This window comes from Spodoptera frugiperda, chromosome 16 (assembly GCF_023101765.2).
Source record: "Spodoptera frugiperda isolate SF20-4 chromosome 16, AGI-APGP_CSIRO_Sfru_2.0, whole genome shotgun sequence".
NCBI classification, from domain to species: domain Eukaryota; kingdom Metazoa; phylum Arthropoda; class Insecta; order Lepidoptera; family Noctuidae; genus Spodoptera; species Spodoptera frugiperda.
Window position 1 is genome coordinate 4,131,799 of NC_064227.1, and position 22,617 is coordinate 4,154,415.

At 36.9% G+C, this 22,617-nt stretch overlaps 1 protein-coding gene across 6 annotated transcripts in view; it reads right to left on the reverse strand.

Annotated features, from left to right (window-relative positions):
• Positions 1-22,617, reverse strand: part of LOC118280737 (catenin delta-2) — a 48,886-nt gene that overhangs the window by 15,621 nt on the left and 10,648 nt on the right. For 4 of the 6 annotated variants that reach the window (XM_050699453.1, XM_050699455.1, XM_050699454.1 and 1 more), the window contains exons 3-7: positions 4,885-5,017; positions 2,754-2,879; positions 2,026-2,181; positions 1,541-1,626; positions 440-578 (exon numbers count right to left, since the gene is read on the reverse strand). In XM_050699453.1, coding sequence (XP_050555410.1) covers positions 440-578; positions 1,541-1,626; positions 2,026-2,181; positions 2,754-2,879; positions 4,885-5,017 — 640 coding nt within the window. The remainder of the gene's footprint in view (positions 1-439; positions 579-1,540; positions 1,627-2,025; positions 2,182-2,753; positions 2,880-4,884; positions 5,018-22,617) is intronic. The other 2 variants (XM_035601087.2, XM_050699456.1) reach the window with 1 other exon arrangement.

A 22,617-nucleotide genomic window follows, 5' to 3' on the forward strand; every position in this document is an offset into this window, starting at 1 on the left:
AAAAAATTAATAAAATGTGTCGGAATCACTAAATGCAATTATTCGGAAATAATATTATGTTTATTTATTTATTATTTTATTTTTAGTCATGATCGTCCCACTGCAGGGCAATAGCGTCTTTAACCTCCTTCCACTCCTCTCTAAGATCTTAATTATCTAATGTAAATAGTAAATCAGAATAACACAAGCGCAAATTGCGCAAAAAGTATTCGTTAATTTATTTAAATGTCTACCAATTAACCGCGAAGTAACAATTGAAAATTGTCCTATTTTATAAAAAAAAAAAAATGAATTTACTTTCGACAAAGATAACACATTTATAATAACGCACTGGTAACGCCTCTGGTGTTTCGGGTGTCCATGGGCGGCGGCGATTGCTTACCATCAGGTGACCCTTCTGCTCGTTTATCGGCTAATACCATAAAAAAGAGTAATTTACCTTGAAGGGCGGAGGTTGGTGCGGCGGTTCGTACGCTGTGGGGTAGTGCTGGTATCCGTACGCGTCGGGCGCGTACTCCCCGCGCGGCGACGTCACGCAGTAGTGTCGACCCAACTGTTCTAGGGATGCTGAGTCATACCTAATACAAGAAGAAAAAATTTATACTTAAGATTATACAAGAAGAAATCTAATACCTAAAATTATATGGTGTAATATTAAAAAAAAACACGTTAAATAACACAAAATCAAATCTTGCTTGAACGTAAAGTAATGTAATTTTATTTGTGTTTATTTATCTTTCTCTTGTGTCATAGATGCCTTTATAAAGACAACAATGCGTATATCACATTGTTTTTCCGTGCGAGAATCGACACAATAGCACTCGTATACGAAGGTACAAAGAGTTTTCATAAATATACATTTAAAGTTAAATAGAATCCAAAAAATGTATCTATCAAACCTCCTTCAAAAATCAATCAAACAGTACCCTTAGTACGTGGCCGGCTCGAATAAACCAACTAATCAGAGCGCCGAGCGCGATTAGCTACTTTAAACGTAAAGCAAACTCTTACTAAGGGCACTGTACTACAGCAACATAAAATCACGTCTTACTTCAATAACACATAAAAATAATTCAAGATAAACACATCTCGATTCTAAGCAAGTCGCGCACAAACTGCAAATCTGAATAATGACTAATATAAAGAATAACACCGTATAGACTAATCAATGCACTACAGCGAGCGACTGTGGATTGTCACTAAGCTTGCATCACTCAAGTATTTAGTATTTTATCTATGACACATCTATTGTTGAACATACTTTCTCTGCAAAATACAATAAAAACGATCGCATTGTCATACTTAAGATCGTTCACGTTTTATATAGACTTTGTAGTACAATGGAAATGGTTTTAATCTGAACATTAAATTGAATTTTGCAATCTCCTTACTTGCGCTAAAATTAATGGATCGATGCGCAATTTGCGCAACACAGTGTCAGGCTATTTAAAAATCTATCATAAGTCTGTTATTACAAGATTTATTTTTCGAAACATTGTGATTTATTTAAAAACTAATTCTAGTTCTTAATAGTACTTACCTTTGTTGTAAATGTAGATTGTGTTGTGGCAGAGCACCCGGTGACGCGCTCCGGGGCGAAGCGCTACCACCTCCTTCCACGTATTCCTGCACACAGAAAAATGATTAGGTACTTCAGTGAAATAGGAGGCTACGTTCATAATTGGAAATAGCTTAGGCTACGGGTTAGATAATCCCCCACACCCTAGTCTTTCTCTCCAAAAAGCTAGGTGCCTTCTGAAGGCCTCCTGCAGTCATAAAAAAAAGGCTTCGGGTTGGGTGGATTTTAGTACGATAGTGGTATCACTCTAGTAGTCCGAAAAAGACTTATAAACCTATAGAAGCTGAGCCTGACTACAGACTGATGCATTTAATCATAAAAAGGAACATTTCTATATTAACACATACACATACACACTGCATTCTCAACGCCTGCACATTTGTCTTAACTTGTAAACTTGATTTTAACAAATTTCAACTCTATCACCAAACAAATAAGGTACAAACCTGTCCCATATACTGGGGGACTTGCGTGGTCTCCACCATGTATGCTGTCTGTGGTTGGTAGGCTGCGGTGCCGTAGTGGCCGTAGGTGCCGTAGTGGCCGGCACCACCGGCGCCTGCATAGCTGCCTCCGCCACTAACTGAGACTGAGTCCATCACCTAGTAAGAAGAAATGGTGATGAATTTTGATGAATGTGAAGAATATTTGGAGGAATGATGTTCTTCTTTGACATATGACTGTTTGATTCTTTAATCTATTATAGCTTCTTCTGTTTATGGGGCGTCCATAAATTACGTGAGCTTTTTTTTTAACTTTCTATCTCTCCCTCCCCCTCCCTAGTTGATGCCGTGAGATTTTATTGAACCCCTTCCCCATCCCTCAATCTCACGTAACATTTTTCGTAATATTGGTTTCTTACGGCTACTAAACTTGGATTAAATCGGGTAGAAGTTTTTCCAGATTGGTCGTACGACATTTGGTCTTTTTTTTTGTTTTCTATTTTTACATTTGTCCATTTATGCACAAAAACACTGTATTAAAAATGTATGCAAATTGACTCTGTCTATAGTTCATTTCACAGCGTAATGCTTCCACGTCAAAGTTTCTCTAAACTCAAGAATTTCCTAATTTATCAAACAGATATTGTACACCATTATCATTTCAGCCACAACAACACGATTAAACAAAACTATACCATATATGCTAACAAATAAGGTAGAAAACAACTTACATGGGGATACTTCTGTGAGGGAGCCATGGTGAGATGTCCCATGTGATTATAGTGCGCCGCGGGCGACGACACGTACTGTCCATAGTCGGGTTCTACTCCAGCGCCAACTACTGGGTACTCACCAGCCTGAGGGGGAAATAAAACATTATAATATTGTACATTAGTCACTGACATTACTCTTGTCGCGGGTGTCGTAAGAGCCGACTAAGCTCTGATAAACATGAACCTTTTAAGTCTTTGACTGCCAGTAGAAAACTGTTGAAGGTGACGTCGATCTCCGGTGACCACCACGTCATTCAATGTGTTAAACTGCGATCACCAAAACATGAACCCTGCGATATCCCCCCCTCTCTAACAAGCGTAAAGATCATGTCAAACCCCTCTTATGTAGAGAAAGCCCAAAGTTCAGCATCTGTAGTGTACATTGTTGTAACGTCTTAAAATATAACTTTCCATCTTCGATTGGAGTCATCGGTAATATTTTTCAAATAAAACACTTCTATACATCTTCATTATTTATTCAAAACCAAAGCTAAGACTTAAGTTTCGTTAACCTAAGGACCTAAGCCAACCTCAAAATAAATGAGAACATCACAAAGAAACTAAGCTTACGTATTAATAATACAACGTTAAAAACACAAAGACTTCAGAGGCAAAGAATTTAATTTTTCACCTAGGCGCAAGATAAAACAAAAATACTTAGACAAGACTACGTAAGAAGAAAGAATTTTACATCTACCTACGCTACGGTACATAACTAACTATATACCTATAGCTACCTATGTTTCGACCTTTTTTATATTGATTCCACAAGAAACAGGGACCGCAAGATTCTTGCTAAAAATTCGACCAATTACGTTGTAATCTTATTATCTTCAAGATGATCTCATTATATTGGGTTTAAAGGTTAAGATCGTTGGTTCTGAGAACTGAGAGTCTGGTATAAATAAAACTATTTGCCCGTAGTGTGAATTCGACATACGTTATTTAAATGTGTAGTTTATAAGATCTACGTGGCTGTTTTTCTCTGAATAGGTGGGAGGTGTATGTACAATTAATGTGACGTCAGTTATTTACATTAAACCTGGATTAATTTAGTTACGAAAATGGACACTTGAAACACCAGAGGCGTTACAAGTGCGTTGCCGGCTTTTTGGGGGTTAGGAATTTAAGGGTTGTTGTTCGGAAATCGGGGATTGGGAAGATTGGGAAGGGGGAATTGGGCCTCTGGTAACTTCACTCACATAACGAAACACAACGCAGGCGTTGTTTCACGTCGGTTTTCACTCCGGTCGAGCCAGCCCATTCGTGCCGAAGCATGGCTCTCCCACACTTATTTTTTTTAGTTTCCAATGACATATTCATATAGTATAGGAACTCAAAAACTACTAAAATTAATGCTATTTTAACTATGGAATGAAGAGAATCTTGAAGAAACCTGGAGTAACGTAAATCAAGATGTTGGTGAAATTTGATGGGTTGACGTTTGGCTACCATCTAGCCTGGTGGTAAGCGATGATGCGGCCTATGATGGAGCACATCGGTCTATAAGCAATCTATTTACTCAGACTATAAAACCTCCCAATGTGTACGAGCATGTTTTATGCAGTTTTCACTAGTGTATACTATATACTATATTATGTATAGTGCTGTGGGAGCCATATTATGCTAGGTATGCACTTTTGTATTCCATTAGGTACTTTATGGGCTATAGAATGAAACACCGATTTCCTGATAAAAATATATTGTTCATTAAGTATGAATCGTACAAGACGAAGCGAGCGACTGCCCGCCAAACTGTTATTACATCCTACATACAAAAGTGCATACCTATCATAATATGACTGCCACATAATGCTTTGATTTTTACCCTTGCTTATACTTAATCACTAAAACTAAACTACAGCTGGTGGTGATAAAAAGCTGGGGCCTTAGTCTGCTATTACAATTGTGTCAGAATGGTCGATCACAGAGCAGTGCAAGAGGGACGGAGCTATGAAGGTTGTATAGCTCCGTCCCTCTTGCACTGCTCAGTGAACCACCATTCTGACACTATTTACCTCTCGATCCCTAACCCCATTTTACTGTATTGAATGAAAGAAAGCAATGTAGATGAAGATTGCGACCGTACCATGTAACTGACCTGCATAGCAAGGTGGTGCTGGTGGGCGAGCGCCGCCGACAGCTCCGCGTCCTCGGTGGACGCGTCCGACCGCGACACCGGGCTGTGCTGCGGGCCGTACGCGTTCTCCACGGGGCCGTTGCTGGAACAAGGAGAGGGTTTGTTAGACAGTTGCTTGGTCAGGTAGAGCTGATCGATTTTCAACCTTAACGTTTTGTAACAAAGTTGTAAGGCTATAAGTAAGATGAATAATAAATAGATTGCACGGTTGGCGCGGTGCTTTTCCAACTGGCTGTCTTGTAACGTGAAGCGGGTTCGGTTCCCTCACGAAGCTACTCTTTTTGTGATTCTCAAATAGTTGCTCAGGTTTGGGTGTCATGTGCATGTGAAATTGTATGTTTGTAAACGCACCCACGATCAGGAGAAAATCCTTGTGTTCATCAGTTCAAAAAAAAACATAGAATGTATGTAAAGCCACTCTAAAAAGAGCATCATGTGGTCAATCGATTGATAATAGTTTACATCTTACATAAATCTTTGCGTTTCAATGGAATTGAACCTTTCAACAAACACAAGACTAACCTGTGCACATATACTTTAGACGTTGAAGTCTCCTTAGAAGACTGATATATGCAGAACCGTCTTCTATCATAATGGCTATGATAATACGAAAAACGGATAACCAACATCGAAACAACACATTAACGAATAAAAGGTTCTCACGAAAACAAGGGAGCAACACTAGGAACACTTCCAGAATCTATAAAACACACTGATGGCCTAAAGTTATTTCAAAAACTTACTATACCACTATCTATCTAATTTAACTTGTAAATACCACTTCAAAATCCTAGTAAAAATATGTTTTAAACGCAAATCTAGTCTATATTTCAATTTTTAACCAACCAAAACGTGTTCTCATTTCAATACATTATTGAATGCAAGGTTTCTCTACACTGAACGTCTAATATCCTACTGTTCTACAAGTAGTCTTAATAGATTTCAATATAGTTCATTCTAGGTACTACGATTGAGCTATGTATGTGTAATATTGACACTTATCAAAGCAAGAAATGTGCCAATATTATATAACATTGGGAAATGTTTTGCTAGAAATTATATTACATTACAATAATTAGTGTAATGTATTACAAAATTGTATAGTGTAAGTTTTTCCTAGGATCAATAAAGTGCTTTTAATAATAGTTTTGTAAAATTGTGATTAAACTAAGAAATCTGGTAACAGATCAAACTAGCTATAGACGTATTTCCGGTTACAGTCACGGCCAAATTACAAAATAATTGTAATTTGTAACAATGATAGAAACGATAATTGCAACTCGTTGTCAAATCTTGGAAAAATATAATTGTTTCGATATATTTTGACGACATCTATTTGGACACTAACAATACAATCATTATTAACGTAACTCACTGTGTGAGCAGATCCTCCCGCCCGCAAGTATAACACAAAAACACACATACGACTCGCAACAAACACTCAACATATGTTTCGCTCCTCCACGGAGCATCTTCAGGAATTGTGGACTCAACGGTTCCTACAGCTCGAATAGTCGGGAGCCGCAAAGTAACACCTGAATCTATTCTATTCTATTCTACTCTACTCTAACTCTACCTATTCTATTATATTCTATTCTATTATGGCTTTCCATAATAGAGTAGAATAGAATAGAATCTTTTTCTCTGACAAACTCGTATCTTTTTGACAAACATCAAGACTGAATCCCAAATCTTTACACAATTTTGTAACAACTATACTCTATAGTAATTACTGGGAACCAACGTGAGATTTATTAACGATGACATTTATTGATGTTTACTCAATCAAGTTGATTGCCTTACTTCGGCATTCATGATCATGAATCATTCATCATCAAATGTGTTCCGACAGAACGATTGGAAGTCAGCATTATTTTTACAGCTGTTTACTTGTCATTTTTGTAATTAACTTGTCGTTAATCAATTAATTTCGGATTTGTATGTCTAGTTTCTATAATGGTACTGTAATCATTGTCTAAAAAGAAGAGGTATTCCTCGAAGCGCAACTGTTTTGAAGCGCACCTCTCCAAGCGCACCTATTTTATTCCTCGAAGCGCACCCGTTAGTTGCGCTTCAAGGAACTATTAAAAATATTAATTTTTATTTCCTCGAAGCGCACCTATGTTTTATTTTCGACTAGAGAGGGGATGCTAACTGAAACTATCGATAATAAGATATCGATAATCCGATACACGTAGCGCTATCTATGAGCAAATAAGGTTAAACCTTTGAAAATAGTTTCTTGTCGATGTATGACATCGCAAAATGAAATGTTCCGCATGAAACCGCCAATCAACGACTTTTATTAGTTATTTTATACAATATTCAAGAACTCTGTACTCGTCGACCATAGATTGTTGTTTTTTACCCGACTGCGCCAGAAGGAGGGTTTTGTTTTTCGAGAGTATGTATGTATGTATAATTGTTTGGCACGCTCTGCAGCCTAAACGCCTTGATGGATTTTGGCTTGAGAGGTGTCGTTAGATTCGTATTTACTATGAGAGTGATATATCAAAATAATAAAAAAATAAAATGGCGGATTTTTGGCGCCAAATTCGAATATTGCTCACTCTCTAGCCTGGACGACTTGATGGATTTCAGCTCGATAGGAGTCGTTTGATTCGTATTTACTGTGAAAGTGACACTAGATATACCAACATATAATAAATAAAAAAGGTAATTTAAAAACTAAAAAACCCGACTGCCTTTATAATATGAAAATGAAAAAAAACCCTAAAACAAGAATACAAGAAAAAAAAAGACATCTGTTGGACTTTTCCCAAACAAACGTTGAACTCCAAGACTTTTATTTCGTTTATTATACAGTCCAGTTTTAATACTATTTTTAAATCCTGGTATTTCGCGTGACAAATTAATTTCCTGGTCAAGTAAATTGTTCAATTTTCTTTTATAAAGCTCGGGAAGAGGGTCCAAGGTAGACATGGATTCTTCATGAATATCATCCACCAGTACAAAATGGCTACGGCTTGTCTGTCTGTCTATTGTCTGTGTGTGTATATGTGTGCGTGCGCAGCATATGTGTAAATCCCGCGCCACGCGCATCTATTGTCACAATTAAAAAGTGTACGTATAAACTAATACTTTCGGTGAGGTCTTTGGGAACTCAACGATCATTATTAAAAAAAATAACAATCTATGGTCGACGAGTACAGAGTTCTTGAATATTGTATAAAAATAACTAATAAAAGTCCTTGATTGGCGGTTTCATGCGGAACATTTCATGATGCGATGTCATACATCGACAAGAAACTATTTTCAAAGGTTTAACCTTATTTGCTCATAGATAGCGCTACGTGTATCAGATTACGATATGTTATTACGATAGTTTCAGTTATTATCCCCTTTTCGAAAATAAAACATTGTGCGCTTCGAGGAAATAAAAATTAATATTTTTAATAGTTCTTGAAGCGCAACTAACGGGTGCGCTTCGAGGAATAAAATAGGTGCGCTTGGAGAGGTGCGCTTCAAAACAGTTGCTTCTACCTCAAAAAGAAACCCGATTGGACAGATGTCGAAATGTTTTAGTATTGAAAAGAAAAGAAAATGAGTTGCTCTAGAACAGGAGTTCCCAAATTTTTCCTGGTCAATGACCCCTACTAGTTACTGTTATTATTTTCTCATGTTTTTTTTTATGTTGTTCACTCAGATTTTCTCATACTCTCATAAAATCTGTATATTGAAATCATTTGCTGCTCTCATTTGTCTCCTTTGACATTAGATTAATTTGAGCTTGCGTATTTGTTTTATTTTATATTTTTATTTTGCGGATCTTTTTTTGTTATTTATCCACGGACGACTGGTTGGGAACTACTGCTCAAGAATATAGTGCAACTATTTTTTTTCTAGAGTCTAGATAACCGATTCCTATCACAAATCGTTTATATATAACTCAACAGAAGATTTATTGAATTAATTTTAACTATGACGCTATAAGCTCCCATTTTTAACAACCAACCCAAAAAACACTTGATTTAACAATAAACAGTAAGAGATTACAAAGTAAAATAACATACAACGGACATAAGCAGCTACCTAAGTAAGTAACACCTACCAACTTACGTTTGAAGATAAGACGCGCTATTCATACCTAGATCAAGTTGATGTATTTTATATGTCACGAATGAATAGGGAGATATGAAGAGAATACGGTAGGTGTGTCTCATCGTAAACTCAAAGGAAAATGGTATTTATTGTAGTATCTTATGTATTGTCCAGAGAAATATAATTTAAATAAAACGTAACATCACTACTGTTATACCTTTTATTGCCTAACAGGGGTAAGCAGAGGTGCACGTAATGCCACTGTACAATGTACACCCACTTTTCACAATTTATGTTGCAAGTCCCATGTAATAAGTAAGCCTATTGCCATATACATACACATTTCCAGACTCTGTGCTACTATTGAGAAATTTTCGAATAAAGCCCAGCAATACTTCGCCCGACCCAGGAATCGAACCCGAAACCCCTTGTCGCAGGAATCGCACTTGCAACCACTCGGCCAACGAGGCAGCCTGCACTAGTACATAAATAAAATTTAAACACATTTAACTCTACAATGTTTTAAATATCAAAGACTGATGTTAAACCGAACACATGAAATCCATTTATCTAAGCCATTAACACTGAAAATTACCAAAATATTAGCAAGTAAGCAGTAAGCACAAGATTACGAAACATTAGTATGATAAATCAATAATTTGACCCCAAGTATCTCAGTACAAATCTATTGTTTAACATTGGTATTACGAAAACCCAGAGCTTAGTCGGTTAGTCAGATTTCTGCGACCTTTTGTGATCTACCAACTAAATACCTCGTATTTAAACAATAACTTTGTTTGTGTATTAAATACAAGTAATACGGTTTCGTTAGTTAAATCTAAACAAGGTATAAAATGTGTTGCTAAGCGCACAATTCGAGAATGGCAAAACTTATTTGGATTGTTTGTGTTTTATAAATCCCATTAACTTGCTTCAGGGTGTTTTTCCACCAGAGATGTGGTATGTAGCCATGCTACAAAGCTAAGCTGTGAAACTATGTGACCGTTTCCACCGATACTAAGCTATATAGCTGTGCGAGGAAGATGCACACATCCATAGCACGCATCTTTCCATACAAAAATGGAATGGAAACGCCACCAGTACTAAGCTATGTGTAATTGTGTACGGTACCAATGAATACAATTGATAGAAGCCAAACGCATCGACAGCAACGTAGCATAGGACATCTCTGGTAGAAAAACACCGCTATACTCTGTCAAAATTATTAAAACAACCACCAGACAAACATAAGCGGACGAAACGCATTCTTTTTTAATCATTTTAACAATGACATTATAGAATGACAATACCAAAGCATAATAACTACAAATTACACAAACCAAGTACTTTCCAACAAGATAATAATTAATTAATCTCGTTAAAATTACGGCCAAATATCCCCTTCAGAGAATTAGATGATATTATCTTAGACGAGACGGGAGAGCAAAACATCAAACGACAAACCTCGTGTGTCTGAAATGTCAGTCGGTATATTCCGAGCACTTATATCTATGTACTTAAGATACGACCTTATGTATGATATGTTTATAGTTTAATATAGCTTAAACAGCGTATCAACTTACACATTTAAAGCTACCAAGGTGAAATTATCACCTTTATTTCGTCTGTAGGTCTAGACTCTTAAATAAATTAAAAGTTTTCAGCATCAAACGTAAGTAAATGTGAATAAAATTATCGATTTATCTAAAGTTGTAAAAGTATGGTAATTCGCAGAATATGATCAAAGTCTGGTCGTCTGGCTCTGTCGTTGGAATCGGTGTAGACTATAAATCATTATCGATTTCTAATAAAGACGTAAAAAAATCTAAATTGTCGACGAATATTCTAGAATATAGAAAACCAGATAGCTTAAGCTGGCTTCCCAATAAACTTGTGGATAAAGTCTGATAGATAGTATTCACATTTCGCTGTATATCTGTAGTATTCACAAACAAAAGCTATTTTCCATTTCGCTCAACAAATTGCAATTACCAACATCCGTCCTCAGTAATGTAGATTCTTTAATTTAAAATAATACAATTAATTAACACGAGCGAGGCGGGCTCCACGTAACATTTTACCGAATTAATGGGACGCTATATAAAATTTATGGAAAATTTACATCACTAATGCTTCAATTAAGGTGTCCATCAATTTTGTGACGTCACTTGCGGGTATAGGAAATCGTTCATCGATGCGGCCGAGGCATGCAGTTAGTAATTCATTGATTTAAAAATATAACAATCAATAAACACACATTGTTTACGGGGCAGACGTAAGAGATCAGTGACCCGAGAGCAAATTGAATTTGTACGCGTATAAAATACTGCACCGGCCTGTATGTACTTCGCCAGCTCTGATTTAATTAAGATTGTGGCAGAAATTGTGATGGCCGATTAGATGTGGAAAACACTGATAAGGCCCAACAATTTCACTCAAAATCCTTTTGAGTAAGTCGACTTTTCTTACTGACAACTTTTCTTTAAAGTCTCGACTAGTTTTCTAATAAAAATTCAACATTCATTTTGTAAAAAGCAACGACTATATACCGAATGTTTTTACAACAATTTAATAGATAAACAAACTAGAGTTTACACGAAGAAATTGCGTCCAAATCAACATTTACATTCCGCTTGAAATTCGTCCTTTTCAAAGGTCCGACAGAAGCCCCGTGTTTCTAAGCAGCGGCGCTGATTACGTAACAATATATCGAAGACATTTAACAAACAGCATGCTTCAATACATTTAATCCGTGTTTCGTAAACAGTTTAAGTGGCTTAACTATCGAGATATCAAATGTATCGAGTATTGATCGGTACATCGCATGCATTGTCACAGCACAAATGAGACCGCAGCATAGTTTGCCCGCCTGCTTCGCCCACAACACTAATGTACTTAGTTACCTAGTTCAATGCATTACTATGATTGAGTTTAGACCCGTTCGCGACAGTTTACACTACAACGAAGCTCGATTAAAACGGCAGAGCTGTTTGCGTAATTAATGTGAATCCTTATAACAACGGCACAGTAGAACCAAATGATTGGTTTTAATTAAACGTGTTTGTGGAAAATTCTAGAAGAAAATGCTCCCGTTTTTACATGGAAGGCTAGTTCGGTAATTGGAACAGCTTCCGTAGGATCGATTCAATCATTCTCGTTCTGTTCAGCTAACAAATGTGCAATGTGGACCTTAATTAGAAGGTTCACGTGAACAATTTTAATTACAATTCGAGTGATGACGCCATCACTGTTATTATCTCGGCGGTTAATGAGTACCGTAGTGCTCTACTGTTGGACTAATGCTAGTCGCACTACTAATGCGCTCTGAAAGTCGGAAAATACAAAATTTTAACAATTCAACTTCGTATCAAAATGCACTTTCTATGTGGCGAAATACACACATTAAACAGGCTCTATGTCTAAATTTCCGGAGCTGCGGACTGCTTAGCAGGTTACCGGGGTTCCAGCTCGAAAAGCAGGAGTAGGAACGAGGTGGTTTTTAGTCAATAAGAATCTGACACTCCCTCTCGCCTCACCGGAAAGTTATTGGACGATTTTCCCCCTCAAAAAAATATCTCAATTTCAAAGTTAAGTTTCCAATCAGGTTTAGCTACATGCATCAGCCTCATTGTCTTCTTTCACATTATCAGCACTAACATAAAAATAACCAAACAACTATCTAAATTAACTCCATTTTCTATAGAATGTACTGCTCAAATAGGCGCAATAATCATATCACCGTGATCATAGCTAGCATTTATCAATTGTACGGTACCTTCCATGCGTACATTAGCTGCCTCACATGCATGACGGCCCCTAATTGCGACTTACGCGATAATTTTAGGCTCAGGAGGTAATAGCGAATGTGCCGCTATGCTGTCTGTCACGGGCATCGAATTATTGCAGAATTGTAAAGCTAGTTGTGGCATATGAACATTTAAGTTAGACTATCAAGCGAAAATATACAAATCGTACGTAAAATATACAGACACATTTAAAAAACTTAATCCGCATTAGGAAACATGTATCTTAAGGGACCGTAACTATGCATTTTTTTTCTGAAATAGGGGGCAAACGAGCAGACGGGTCACCTGATGCTAAGCGATCAGCGCCGCCCATGGACACCCGCAACCCCAAAAGAGTCAGAGGTGCGTTGCCGGCCTTTTAAAAAGAAATACGCTGTTAATACGACGTCAAAAAAGACTTTGATTCAGTTATTTTATCCACATGATTGTATCCTTACTTTCTTAATTTGCCACACGTTTATTAGTCATACACGGAACCTATACGAATTCCTAAAGATTTGAACAAATACCAAACTACATTCTGCTTGGAGACAAAGATAGCGATGATATAATCCACATACGGTAAGAAATCGCGAATCCTAGTTTAGCCTAGACTGCAGACTTGGGACAAAAGGACAAAGAAACAGAAATAGCTCAAAATAAGAGACAGACACTATCGTCTGCAAAGTTGATGTTAAAATAATTTTTATATTCTGTACCAGGATCGCGTTGGGTAAACAAGTTATATAAAAATCGTTGTAACTACCAGTGTCTGTGTGTCTATATGTATGTACGTCAACTTCCCTCAAATTGTTTATTGGTTTCACTTAATATCAATCAATCGTTTCGTTTGTTTGTTTAGGTTTCATTAATTTCAATATCTTGGGTTTTATTTCTTTGAAGATTTCGCGGTAATCGCCCCCTGGGAGGCTACCCAACCCCGTTTCGCCCCCTTGGGGTGGGGTATAATTAGTTCGTGTCCTACTACAAGCTTTATGAGAGTCATTGTCTTGTTTTATGTAAGACTCATTTTATTCAATCATCACCCCTAAAACGCAAGAGCCCTATATTTTACGAATATTTCAGTCTTTGCCTAAATCTGTTTACTAGTGATTTTAGTCAACTACCCACCGACATAGCAGTGAACTGGGTTATCTAGAAAACTCTACCAATAGGTACTGGAATGGAACTCATTGAATAGTTACAAAACGTACATTCGCGCATACAAAGGCATTTCATTGATAAATCTATTGAGAACAGTCGGAACTACGCGAGCGTTTAACCAGATTATAGTAAGCCGGAATAGGTAGAGATTTATGAACCGTAAAACGGTGTAATTGAGTGGCGATGCGAACAATTATAACAATTTCCGTTGGGACCTTAAAAAAGGACAATATGTATGGTGACGTCATAAGTTTGTATCGATGCCGCACAGCATTGCAATCTGCGGACGCATTCCTAACTTGTGACGTCACGAGGCGCATCGACCGCGCGCTTACCTTTTGTTTTAATTGTTTTTTATTGGTGCGTCCGTTTTAAGCTAATAATATAATGAAATTATTTATTCAAATGTTAGTCACTATGTCCATTACCAAGGTTACCAAATTCGATATGAGATATTCAATACATTTTTTGCCATCGAATGCAGTAACTTGAAATAAATTGAGCTCTATTGTGTAGATGTTGCAGTGATGTGCAAATGCAACAAAGGATTATCTTTATGTGCATAATGATTAATGTCATTCATAATCCCCTCTTCATACAATTTCAATCAAATTCCATTTGGTTCCAATTTAGAATGTACGTCGGATTTTTACTACTTCCTGATAAAGCTTTACAGTATAAACAAACAACTGAAAAAAGTATTTTTAACCTTTTATTCAGCTGCGACTAACTCCCAAACATACATAGAAATGCAGGAGAATTACACATACGACATGTGTCATAGTCCAGTAAATCTAAATAGCAAACAATGACCATACTACACAAACAATAGGGATTGGCATTGCACTGATAACAGTAACATACAATATATACATACATAACATACGACAAAGATGAACTTTGGAAACTATACAATACCTAGTCTGATTAACAATATAGACCTTCTTAAAGGCATCATTGCGAAAAAAGGTACCTATGTTTATTCTTAGATTTATCACGGGGATAATTTAGTCATCGTTACGGTCATGTCGTGGTGGCCCAGAGGTTTAAGAACCCCGCTTCTCAAGCATGAGGGTGCGTGTTTGAAACCTACCAATGGCAAGTACCAATATGACTTTTTCCTAGTCACATGTACTATCTAAGACTTACTGACACCACAGACAAACGGTGAAGGTAAAAATCGTGAGGAAAACTAGGCTTATAATTTCTAATGATTAGTTTGAAATTGCCAACCCGCATTGAGCAAGCGTGGTGATTAATGCTCAAACCTTCTCCGTGCGAGAAGAAGCCTTTGGTCACCAGTGGCTACTTATAGGCTGTTAATATATATGTATAATTTAGTCATCGTCAAAGGTCATGCCTTGATTGAGACTGGGTCAAGTCAACAACGTAGGTCCATAGTTGTCTAACCGCCGTACTCAGTCATTTATTGTTTACCTAAAAGTTAAGCCAGACCTTAGCTATAGTTTTCGGAACAAAACCGTTACTAAGGAATAGATAAGTATCATTAAATGCCTCTGAGTACGGGAAAACCTTATTAAAGTACCTATTACAAGTCAAAATTAAGAGTATTAGAAAAATCTCTCTAGAAAGTCAATCTTTAATCAACGAAAGGCAAGTTTCTGTTTAATCAGTAAAATTAAATACATCGCAATTAAGAAGCAATCCAAAAGGTGATTACACAGGTCGTGAATGTGAAAACAAATATAAAGAACGGGATAATTCGCGTTAACTGTTTCATTATTCAAACAATAAATGTAATAAGACCTTTACACCAACCGCGGTCCGAACACGCGTAACACGGACAAAATAAAATTACCTATGAAATAATTGCCTTTATTTTCAAGCAAATGTTCGCGTAAATATCAAACTTCCAGCCTTTTGCATAACCCTTCTGATTAAACTTACACGTATAACTTTTTATTTAACATTTTCTTAACAACCGAAAAGGTTTTCACAAAGTTTGAGCAAGCTTTGTGCCCGTTTTCTCATTATGGTCGGCCAGTCGTAATCACTGTCGTAAAAATTCGAGCAAATATTCACTCCCATCATCTGGATCGATAGGGATCAACCGGCGAACTTTAGACACCTCTGCTCAGATTGCACAATCTAATTTCGGAATCTCAACCCCCACAGGAAACTTTTAAAACCACTCCAACTTCTGTATTATACTCACATTTGCATTTGAAATGAGACATTTCTTACATCTCTGCCCTAGAGTTGTGCAGTACATGTTAAGTAGAGAGAAATTATTTCTGGTCTAGTAAAAATGTACGTAATGTGCAAATGTCGCCTGTTATCATCTTGCGAAAGTCGTAAAAGTTGGACGAAGGAAACGGTTATTGAACTAGTAGATAGGAGTTAAGTTACCGTGCCACAGTTTAATATCGACGTTATAAACATCAACGAGAAAATATTTTTCCAGAATATTTCCATGGCTAACAACTCTGTTTGAGAAACGGTCGACACGCCAGTGATAAAATCTTTACACAAGCGAAAATTTTCAGCATTTCATGTCGTCCCAAATTGAAAAGACCGTACAAGTACTGCCTCCTAATTAAACTCTGTCCACATTCAGCTCGAGAAGAAATCTCAACCATTCTGAGACAAAGATCTACTCAACTTTAACAAACCAAAAGAAATTTTGTTAGTTTTCTTTATTCTGTACAATGTATTTGCTTTAGTCTGGCATTTAAAACGAAAGGCTATATTTAGACTATTATTACACGAAGTGAAAGTTGAATCTTTAATGGAATCCTTTGAGCTGGGAGTTAGCCACTACAATCTGACCTTTCCTCCGTCAATAATCCTTTTTCTTTGCGCCGTACTAAACAAAGGGTGGTTTTAAAAAGAATGAGTTTTGTTTTCAGTCTGATTCAATACGGCCATCTCTCTTTAACTGAAATAAATCGACTGGCTACTGCTGGGAAATGCATTTTATCGAATCCTCAGTATTCGCTAGGACTGTGGTGTAGTCTAGTGGGTTGAAAAACCGCATAATACATAAATCACGTTGGGTTGCCAACTGCACCGTGGAGACTCATTTTCTTCAATACATTCTTGGAGGCTATGATCGAAAAGAAAATTGCAATTACAGTAAAACTTTAAATACTCAAAGAAATGCTGAGAACAATTACAAAAAGGGAGTTAAAGTTGTAGTAAAAGAAATGAAACTAGAGATTTTTGCGTCATAATTTTCGTACATATATGGCAAGTTAATAGGTCGAATTTTCCACTAAGAACAAGCCTGATTGCAACACAGCCTACTTTATAAAGAACACGAAGTTAATTTCGTTACAAGCGAAGAAGCCGATAAAGCACATTTCAAGCATTCGGCTCATACAGTTAATGTATGTATGGAGGTGCGATAACACAAGCCTCATATTGCGTATTATAATGAGATGTAGATAACCCTCGCTTTAATTTAAATATTGAATTTAGTTTCTTGTAAACCTCTAGTACGTGTAGTGTACACAAGAATTTGAATACGTTAGTTATTTGAGAAAACAACTTTTGTATAAGTAGTCTGTTAGAACGAACCTATAACTTGGCTATGAAAACTTAGGGACGGAAAATTTTGCACAGTGATGTAGACTGAAGACTGGAATCATATAAACCAAAAATAACCTTTTATATGCCTTTTACCAAATATTGGGATATGTTCTATCCAAAAATAACCATTGCCAGAATATATTAACGTCCAAATATGCAGATTTTCTGCACAAATAGAAGTTTATAGCTCTGATATGTTGTCAGTCTGAACTAAATTGCCGACCAAAACGTAGTCCAGTTATTCACTTAACTAAGTCAAACTCAACAAATGCACTTAACCAATTTAATTAAACATATTCTAAGGCAAACTAATGTCTATTAATTTAGAACAAAGCAGGAATTGGGCAAACGATGCGACTGACAGGGATCCTTGCTTTGTGTGCAATGTGCATCTAAACTCTAGACAACTAAACTGCTGACTGTTAAGACGGAACACCTATTAGAGGAAGCATTTAAACACGGGACTTGGAGTTTAAGACGGCAGAAATTCGCCAACTATCGAATTCAGCAGATGTGTACCGAAATTACGAAACCGATAAACTTGTTCATTGTCCGTAAAGATGAATAGGTCATTTGGGGACAAAATGGACATTTTTGGGAGACTAGATAAGTAATCTTGCAAACTACTTGATGTCTTCTCATGAAGTCTGCAATCACCAGGGGCATTAAACATTCTGTACTTATGAGTAACGGTTTCTCGTGAATTTCATGTCCCCATAACTGCCCTTGAAGTGTTACAGGTAATTCAATTCGCAGACTAATCTTATCATCACATAGATAGTCAATATAAGCAAACAAAATGTCAATATCAAGGTGCGAAATCATCACCTTATCTTATCAAGTCGTGTTTCGTTTTTATCGTTCAACTGCAGTAATACGGGGACACGTTTTTTAAATGCAGTATATATGAAAGAGTTAGCCGACTACTTCGTTGATCGAATAGGCGCCAGTGCAATTGGGAACTAGGGGGTTTCCGGAATTCTCAGTATTTTATCGGCGATCGGAATTGTACCCAATGTAGGTATGGTTAAAGACGCCTGAAGCCTCTTTTATATGGATCTCAACATACCTAGCGAAAAAATATGTATTTTAATATATGCTCGATTGAGAAATCAAAGAGATGATTTAGTCATGTCATGGCGATGATTAAGTTAAACGTATAGAAGTAGACATAGCCCATAGCAACAGAGTGGCACTGGGTTCAATTCTATACCTACATAACACACAGATCTCTGATAAAAAAAATACCATTATTTTGCATAAGTTATTCTATGTATGGACCCATTCTACAAGCTTTTACTAACACTCCTTTAATGGAATCTGTAAACGTAGTGCTGAATTTACTTCTAATTAAAGTACCGCAACCGAAAGCTGGCAAGAAATAGCCTGTGGAGGTATCGATTGCATTCGCTCATGCCAATTGCCAGTACCTCCGTACTCCCGTACTCACGTCTCGTATATTCTTATTCCACACACGCTGATTTACACCTAACTCGGCTCGTAATCGAGTTAGCTCGGAACTTAGTGTATCTATGTCTCAGTCTCTATCAACTGAAAATGCTTTTACAGGGGTTTATTGGGAGTTTAGTTGAGTTTTAATGATGCTTGTGTTTTTAGTTTCAGTGTATTTCTTTTGTCATCAATAAAAATGTGTGCAAGTTGGTCAAAATAGTAATTAGTATAACGTAACGTAACGTCATGCCTTTTTTATCCCCGAAGGGGTAGGCAGAGGTGCACATTACGGCATGTAATGCCACTGTACAACGAATACACACTTTTCACCATTTCTGTTATAAGTCCCATGTAATAGGGGGTGAGCCTATTGCTATATACTGGGCACAATTCCAGACTCCAGGCTACTGCTGAGAAATTTTCGAAAAACCGAAAAAAAACCAGTAATACTTTGCCCGACCCGAGAATCGAACCCGAAACTCTTTGTCCAGCAGTTACTCGACCAATGAGGTAGATATAATTAATATCTCATAATAAAATCGAAAGTGGTTAAAATATTTACTTACATAAAAACTACCAGTAAAACCGCCAAACATAGCAGATTATATTTTTCCCGAAACCACAGAATAAACATCAATACGGTATTCTATTAGTTGTAGGTATGTGAAAAGGAGAATTTATGTGACGCCTATGTAAACACCCACAAGTAAAAGGGTACGCCCATCAACAACAAGAATAAAAATATCTGTGTGTGAAAGGGGTTTGAGTAACTTTGTATGGACTTGTGGCGTCATTTTTTTTTTCAGCGGCCACCAATAATTTTCATGTTACTTTGTTCTGCTGTGTTCATTACACATATATGTTCAATTATTTTTATCCTAAGTTATATCGAAGCTGAGATATTTGAGTTTGAAGAATTTAAAAATGTAGTCTCTATAAATACTTCAATTACCGTCCTGTGTGAAAAAAATCTTAGTTATTGTATATTATTAGAAGATTGATATTAGTTATTGGCTTTACTGTTTCTCGACCTCTCGTCTATCAATGTGACGTTAGTATTGGGCCCTAGGAAATAATAAAAACACAGTATTATACCGTATTGCATTTATTACATGATTTTTAAAAACACATTTACATATTAACTTTCTTAGTCCATTTCGTTCTCAATGTCATGTCGAATAATGGTATCTAAAAATTGTGCCGGCGGAGTCAGATTATTTTGATATCTGCCCCATCCCATCTACCATATAATGGACATTATATGCGAACAGCAGCCTAAGGTCCGTTTTCCGATTATACATGAGCAATAGTGGCCCAATATTGCATCTAGCCCTTGTGCATCTTGCCCTTCCAGTGTTTCTACCAGAAAGTCGACCCATGAAATGTGTGACCAAAAAAAAAAATAATAATTTATGTAATATTTTAAATAGATTCATAGGTAGTCATACAGACCTTTGCCAAACAGGGGATGTACTATGCTAACTAGACACATAACGCTCTGTAATGTCTAGGTACGCATTTTTCGGGGGGGTTTGAACCCCCAACCCCGCCCCCCTGGCTACGCCTATGGTCGTTATAATTATCCACAAGTCCACGAGAGATTAGAAGCGCGCCACACCATCCGCCCATAGATAAAGAGTGCAATAACATTTAATAACTTCTTCGATTTCAATGACCAATATAAAACCAAATATCTCAGTTCCGATATGGTTTAGAGAAATATGACCATAATAGCTTTTGATCGCTGTATTCTGTTCTTTCATAATATTTAAGTTTCATTACTGGCCGCTCAACTTCAAAACGACGCCAACTTTACCCAAACCCCTTTAAAAGGTTGAGGCATGTGTTTTTCCTACGAAGCATTAAAAAACAAACAAAGTAGGAGATTCTCTTTAATCCCCTCTTTCTTGTGTAGCACAGGAACCTTGACGGCCGTGATGAGAAGCACACAAAGCTAGCGACTAACGAGCGCTGGATACAATTCCTAGAACACGTACAACTTGATACCCAAACCCGAAATACACCAAGATATTATAAACTTAGTTATAAGTTTTCATTATATAATACTCTCAAAGTATCTGATTATACCAACTTATTATATGTTTGCTGATACCGAATCGATAATATGTAGGAGACAGCATAGCGGCGGCTTATTAAAATTCAGATAGAATCCGCTGGGCTTCAATATTTTAGTTAACAAAGCTGTTTTGCCAATAATGCCCAAAATAATACCAACCGCATCAAATATGCATACTTTATGTCATTATTCGTGTTTTACGACGCCATATTCAAACCGATAGCAATATTTTATCATAATTTGTTAGACTAATAAATATTACTGCAGATTTCCATTATTTTTAAAACATGATCCCTGCAGTTATCTGTGTCTTAGGTTTTACAATATGGTACCTAATTTGAAATTAAAAGCTATAGTTTACAGAAGAATAGTTATGAGTCCGTGGTCGACACGAAGAATGGAATAAGTCAGTCAGGCTGGCAGACACACGAGCGACAAAGGTAAAATAAAAAAGGCAGAAATAGGCATTTCGCACTTTAGGTTTGCCGCCGCCGCCACTAGGGGTTTCATCTATATACAACTGGGTTATTTTTAATCTTCTTGATTTCTTCATTCGTACGGACGCAGCGCTAAAGCGAGCACTATTGCGAACTTCTTCAAATTACAATGTAGACATTTTTAGACGCCGCATATTCTTAGCGTACGACATTTAAAAATGGTCTACAAGCCATACCGTCGCACAAGAAACGGGACCGTCTTGTACAAACAAGGAGAGCGAACGAACAAAAACGTGATTATAAATGATTACAAATTCACGTAACATCCTCAGTTTCTGTGAAATAAATCCCTGTAAGGACACAACGAATTTGGAGTGGTTAACCTTGTAACGTGGAAATGATACTGTACGAAAACAAACGCGATTCTGTTACTGTAGACGTACGTTTTTTGTGACCTCCGAGACATATCAATTACTCAGCTTCAAAATAAAACAACTGGCTGAGAATCGGAAAATTTCTCGGCAAAGCCTATTTAGGAGTCACTTCCTCGTATTACGTCCTAAGTATAAGATGATAAGAATACTAAATAGGTTACGAAAAAAGGTGCTACAGATGTAACATTTACACAAGAAAATGCTCTCAGAAGAGGAGAGTAATCTGACATAATTACGAGTGTGATTTTCGTCGTGTCAAGTAGGTACTCGGGGTATTGTGTTGCCAATACGGTGAGGCAATACAGACGGCCTAAATGGCATCGTGTTGTTCATAAAGTGATCTCACTACCCGAGATGGGATGGAAATGGAACACCGCCTATCTATGCGGTCAGTTATTGTTTTTACATACATACAGCAAACGATATGGGTTACACAATAGGGCATTGTGGTTTGTCCTGCGAATCAATGCGAGCCTCTATTTTAATAGTAAGAAAATATGTAATGGATCACTCGAGTAAACTCAATAGGCATTTGTCCAAAGGTTTGAAGGATTTTCGGCCCAAACTTATTGTTAGATCCATTTCTAAGGGTCATTTGAAACGAACCCGGGGCACAGCTACGAATGAATACATAATTGAATAGCCGTCGGAAAGATCTTCAAACTAATTGCCCCAGTGATTTACAGAAATGTTCAAAAGTCAACATGTCTTCTAGTCTA